General features: G+C 40.8%; 1 protein-coding gene across 2 annotated transcripts in view; it reads right to left on the bottom strand.

Annotated features, from left to right (window-relative positions):
• Positions 1–6,333, bottom strand: part of LOC130212035 (RAS guanyl-releasing protein 2-like) — a 38,252-nt gene that overhangs the window by 7,945 nt on the left and 23,974 nt on the right. For both annotated transcript variants that reach the window (XM_056443127.1, XM_056443128.1), the window contains exons 11-13: positions 5,964–6,086; positions 3,470–3,585; positions 3,232–3,373 (exon numbers count right to left, since the gene is read on the bottom strand). In XM_056443127.1, coding sequence (XP_056299102.1) covers positions 3,232–3,373; positions 3,470–3,585; positions 5,964–6,086 — 381 coding nt within the window. The remainder of the gene's footprint in view (positions 1–3,231; positions 3,374–3,469; positions 3,586–5,963; positions 6,087–6,333) is intronic.

Below are 6,333 nucleotides of genomic sequence, written 5' to 3'. Positions count from 1 at the left end.
ATCTTTGTTTATTTTTAATTAGTTTTGTTTATTTTAGATTAGCTTTGTTTAGATTATCTTTGATTAGATTAGATCAATTTTATTTATTTTAGATTAGATTTGTTTAGTTTAGATTAACTTTGTTTATCTTAGATTAGCTTTGTTTAGTTTAGACTATCTTTGTTTATCTTAGCTTTGTTTATCTTAGCTTTGTATAGTTTAGCGTAAAGACTGGAAACAGGTGGTGATGCAGCCGGTCTGGTTCAGTTTTCCTACTCGTTTCTCTAAAGTTCGCCTCCAAGAAGCCGCAACAAGAAATTCTTTGACGAATGATCTTCGTTCAAATTCTTTGAAGCTGAACTGTCATTCGCCCAAAGAACCTCTCAAATAAAACGCTCCGAGCTTCTGACGCTACGAGGCTCAATGAACGTTACCGTGTCACATCGGTCACATGACAACCCGTCCATCATTCGCTCAACTCCAGGTGAAATTCGACGTCCCTCCTGGTCACTTCGGTCTTTCGTCTGCCAATTAGTAATTTTGACGGGCGATCTGAAACATTAAAATCCTTAACTTCACAGTCGGCTGGTCTTTTCCCCTCAGGAAACCCTTTCACTCCACATTACAGAGGGGAGGATTACGGATCCTGGGGAGGGGATTTGGGATGAGTTACGGGCGACGGGGTTAGCTCTGATCAAAACTTTGACTTTCAGTTTATAGGCATCCATCTTTGGCACCTTTCAAGACCAAACTGAACAGAATATTTCCCTCGTTCTCTTCTACCTGTGATGAGTGTGATTTGAGTGAGATAGGCATAGCATAATCTCTCTCTGATATTGGGACTGGACAACTTGTTTTTGTTTGCATGGTCTGGCCTCCCCTGTGTGATGAACCGCCATTTATTTCACACATTGTTCAACTTTTACCGTGATTTTTTTCAAAAAAAAACTTTTGTGTATACACTACCGTTCAAAAGTTTGGGGTCACTTGAAAATGTCCTTCTTTTTTAAAGCAGTTTTATTCAATGAAGATCACATTAAATGAATCATAAATACTCTCTCTACATGTTAATGTGGTAAATGACAATTCTCTGGTGTTTAATGAAGTCCCTAAAGAGGTGTATAGAGGCCCATCTCCAGTGTTCTAATGGTACATTGTGTTATCGCCTTAGAAGACTAGCGGAGGAGTAAAAAAAACCTTTTTATGTGAGCGCAGCTGAAAACAGTTATGCTGCTGAGAAAAGCTCTCAAACTGGTCTTCCTTTGAGCCACAAGAAGAACAACATTAATATTTACAATAAAAATCATTATTCTATTTTATATTCATTTTACAATTAATTTGATAAATAAAAGTGAGTTTTCATGAGATTGTTCCTCAATCCACTTGTGAGCATTACATTGTGACACAAGATAGAAGATGTGCTTCTTCTGTTTGTTTTATTTGGCTTCACAATTCATGTCGATTCATGGTTGCTCAGTTTAGTGTTCTTATGAAGAATGTCATGAATAAAATATTTGGAGTGGGGATAAAATGGCGCCGCGGGGCTAAAAGACTCTCCTGAGATGCAAAAAAAACAACAACAAAAAAACACACACACACACGTTGTGATGCGTCTTCTGGCTTTTGTGCATTTAGCTCAAAGCATCTGTGTGCAATTAATTAAGATGTGAGGCCAACGGAGGCTGCGGGCGGAACAGAGGAAGATTATGAAGATCCATGTGAGACACGGGAGGCGAGTGAACTCTGCGGCGGTGTTTACCGGCTTGTGCGGAACGTTCTTCTTTTTTTTCTCTCTATTATTTTGAGGCCGGTGATGAAAAATGGACTGCGGAGTAAAAAATATTGTTTTTTTGCACAGGAGCCAAGCACAAAAACAGGCCGGAGAGGAAGTGGCTCGTGTATCTACATCTGCCATGCGCACACACACACACACACACACACACACAGGAAGGAGCACGCTGCCAGAGTCCTTATCTTTCCCTGCTCTCTATTCAGAGTTTCCCCTCGTGATGGTTTGAAAATACTGCGTGTGTGTGTGTGTGTGAGTGAATGAGTGCTAATGAAAGTCTACACATATAATCTATGGCGCGCTCCTCTCTTCAGCTTCCCTTTGTATTTATTCGACACCCAAATGAACGGGATGTCTTCTCCGTGTCTCCACGTGAGAGCCCTGTTCCTGTGAGCGCTGACTCACTGTGTGTGTGTGTGTGTGTGTGTCTCCTCGGGGGTTCTGGGGGAATGTTTAGGACCAGAAGACACACACACACACACAGATGCACACACAGGACGGTTATCATCTCGCCCAATTAACTTTCTCCCATATTTCCCAGAATGCAACTTGTGTGGCTCGGCTCAAAGTGATTGACTGACTGAGGACCCTCTGAGAGTCGGGGTGATACCGACACCGATAATAAAGAGCGGCTACGGCGTCCTCTTTTGACAAACTGTGACATGTGCTCTTCATTGGCTGAAATCGATGCATTTGAGGAAAGTAAAAGCTCAATATTTGACCTTGGCACGACCCTGAAGGGTTTATAAATCATACAGCTACACACACCCTCCATGACAATCTCAAGGGATTTGTCAAAATATGGAAACCGGTCGTAGACATGGTGGACCCCTCCGGGATGGGCTTTGCCCTGCCTGATTAAAAACACTGGTACCGACGCCGACTTGATTTGATGATGTCACCTTAAAGATGTACTTATGTCAGACTGGTGATGTGGGAGTGTGTTATTTGCTGTGGTTTTTCTAATTTATTTGTGTCTATTTTTTGGTGTGTTCTTTGTTATTCTTTACCCTTTTATTTCTCCTTTCCCTTTGTACTGTATCCTTACATGTATATATATATATATATATGTATTTATATATATATATACATATGTATTTTATATATAAATATATATATAAATATGTATTTATATATATATATACATAAATATGTATTTTTATATATATATACATAAATATGTATATATATATAAATACGTATATATATATATACGTATGTATATATATAGACACACACACACACACAGATATATATATACATATTTATATAGGTATATATAGGTTTCTTCCCTTTCCTGTCTTGTTTATTTGTAAAATCAAAATAAATATATATATTAAAAAAAGAAATCATACAGCTGATTCTGAAAAAAAAGCAAATAGCTTGTGTTGTGTAATTGTGATTGTCATTGCGGTTACAAGCGAGGCAACACACGATCACAGATCAGAGGGTTGTTTACTCACGAAGCCGGCGCAGTGCTCGCAGAACGTGGGCTTGACGTAGCTGGCCTCCGTGAACGTGTGGATGAAGCCCATCTTGCAGTTGAGCAGAGAGCTGGCTTTCATGAAGTAGTCGATCATCTCCTCCCGGCTGATCTTCCCGTCTCTGCGTGAGAAAACAAAAAAAGCCCGGTGAAGTCGGTGCCTGCTTTTTGAAAATGTATTCACAACGGTTAAAAAACAAAAGCTGCAGAATGCTCACTGGTTCTGGTCCAGTTCGCCAAACTTGCTGAGGTAGGGGAAGTTGTTCCGGATCGCTTCGAATTCGTCCTGCGAGATGTGTCCGTCGCCGTCGGAGTCGAAGTTCTTGAAGACCGACTGTGAACACGAGTGTGGTGGAGTTTAGTATCGTGGCGGGAATTCAGAGAGCTTTTTCTTTTCCGTGCTCGGTTTTCCCAAATTATAATGACTTTGACCCACATAAAGAAAACCCACCTCTGTTTATATTCTACCAGGATCTGAGGGGCGAGACCTGATCTGTGTTTAGCAAAACGTTTCACACGTAGGGTGATGACCACATGAGAGTCGTAAGCCATGTTTTTAGACCAAGAGATAATGTGTCCGTGAGTCAGGGGAAACATTTACATCTTTTTTAGGGGGCAATTTCTTTCCCCCACTGACTGAATCCAGAAGCATTTAAAAATTAATTGGGGCACTTTTTGAAACGTGTGAAATAACATTTAACCTTTGTTCCAAAAATAATAAATATACTTATTTAGGGTTACAGTATAGGCTACATTTTCAGAAAAATTTCAATAATAAGACTATTAGGCAATAATAAGATTATTAGGCAATAATATGATTATGAGGCAATAATAAGACTATTAGGTAATAATAAGATTATGAGGCAGTAGCTCAGTGGGGTAAGGGGTTCGTCCTGCAACACCAAGGTTGTCGGTTCGATCCCGGCTCTCCCCATTAGTTGCAAGTCGAAGTGTCCTTGAGCAAGGCACTGAACCCCCAGTTGCTTCCCGGGCGCATCACTGCAGCCCACTGCTCCTTAATAACTAAGGATGGGTTAAATGCAGAGAACTAATTTCCCCTTGGGGATTAATAAAGTATATATCTTATCTCTCTTATCTTATCTTAATACGACTATTTGTCAGTAGTCTACAGATTCAACGTGTTTTCTGAGATTTCTGAGAAGAAAACAGACAATCATATTCAATGTTATTCTTATTTTGTTGTGTTTATTTATTGTTATTACAGTTTTTAAACGACTATTAAGATTTATAACTCTTTTCTTAGTTTTTTTATAATTCAAAATAATATTTATTGATATTTCTACAGGAAATACAGATAGGACACACAACGGAACCAAAACAAAACGCTATTAAATGATGGGAGTTTGGGGTCATGGTGTGCTCCTCGTGACATCAGGGCCAACATTATATTTCTAAGGGGCAGCTTTGCCCTTTGCCCTCGTGTGTTTCCTACGCTGCCATGAGTTATTACCTTCGCATTGAAAATGCCGGAAGGTTATGTTTTGATCGCCGTGTATTTATTTATTTATTTATTTATTTATTTATTTATTTGTATGCGTGTTATTCGCAAATCTCAAAAAGTATTGAACCGAATCGCATGAAATTTGGTGGGATGATTGTTTATTATCCGGGGACCAGTTGATTAGATTTTGGGATCGATCGGGTCAAAGGTCATGAACAGGTCAAAATCTTTCGCAGAACTCAAAAAGTATTGAACCGAATCGCATGAAATTTGGTGGGATCATTGTTTATTATCCGGGGACCAGTTGATTAGATTTTGGGATCGATCGGGTCAAAGGTCAAAGGTCATGAACAGGTCAAAATCTTTCGCAGAACTCAAAGTATTGAACCGAATCGCATGAAATTTGGTGGGATGATTGTTTATTATCCGGGGACCAGTTGACTAGATTTTGGGATCGATCGGGTCAAAGGTCAAGGTCAAAGGTCATGAACAGGTCAAAATGTTCTTGAATCGCCTGAAATTTGGTGGGATGATTGGTTATTATCCGGGGACCATTTGATTAGATTTTGGGATCAATCGGGTCAAAGGTCAAGGTCAAGGTCATGGAAAGGTCAAACTCTTTTTTTACCATAGCACGATACATTTTTGTCCAATTGGCATGCAACTAATGCCAAAATGTTCATAATTCAATGCCCAATCTTGTGATATGCGAAGGTATGCGCTCTACCGAGTGCCCATTCTAGTTGTTTTATGCTTTTGGGTTAGGGTTAGAAACATTGGCATTGTGTGTGTATGTGTGTGTGATTGTGGGAGTGTAAATATAGAAGTGTGTTTTCCCTATAAAAGCAACAGTGGAGTTTACTGTAGGGCGACCTTATGCAGAAATGGATTATGACCCATCTATTTATTATTTTCACCTATTATCTGATTCATCTCCTGCTGTCAGGAAAAAGTCATTTTGATTAAAGTTTTCAACTGTAGTTTTTAAGGGTTTCATCAAGAAGCCCTCTTTATACCTCAAATGATACACCCATGGACGGTCTTATGTACAAACATGAACATATGAAGCCCCGATAGCTGGATGCTTGGCACTTTTATTATCTCACTCTCTCCTCCTCAACCCACAGACAACGACACACACATCTCCACAGAAGGCGTTACAGAGCGTTCAGATAGCCACGGTGAGAGATTACTGATTACTAATCCACTAATCCAGAGAGCACGTTGCAGTTATGACGTCTGAAACTCACCTCCACCATCTTCTCGATGTGCTTCTTGATGACCGTCGGGTCGGCGTTGGGCTTCACCGACACGGACCACTCGTCGATCATGCTGGGCTTGGGGTCGGGCGCGGGGGCGGAGCTAGAGTTCAGCTGCAACCAATGAGAGACCAACAACAACAAAAAGATGGCGGGCATCAGCATCGGGAGGGGGGGGGGGCAGAGGAAAGGAAACACAGCTGCTGTGTCGTCAAGGGTCACGACCGTGGATCAAAATGCCACGGGAGAAAGCGGGGATGTAAATTCTGATAAGCATTCAATTAAATTGTGACCGTCCGTCAAATGGAGGCAGCGGCGGGGAGGAGGGCGCCGCCGCCGAGGGCGGGACCGACCGGCGCGA

Source organism: Pseudoliparis swirei, chromosome 21 (genome assembly GCF_029220125.1).
Source record: "Pseudoliparis swirei isolate HS2019 ecotype Mariana Trench chromosome 21, NWPU_hadal_v1, whole genome shotgun sequence".
NCBI lineage: Eukaryota > Metazoa > Chordata > Actinopteri > Perciformes > Liparidae > Pseudoliparis > Pseudoliparis swirei.
This window is presented reverse-complemented; position numbering and strand designations above follow the sequence as displayed.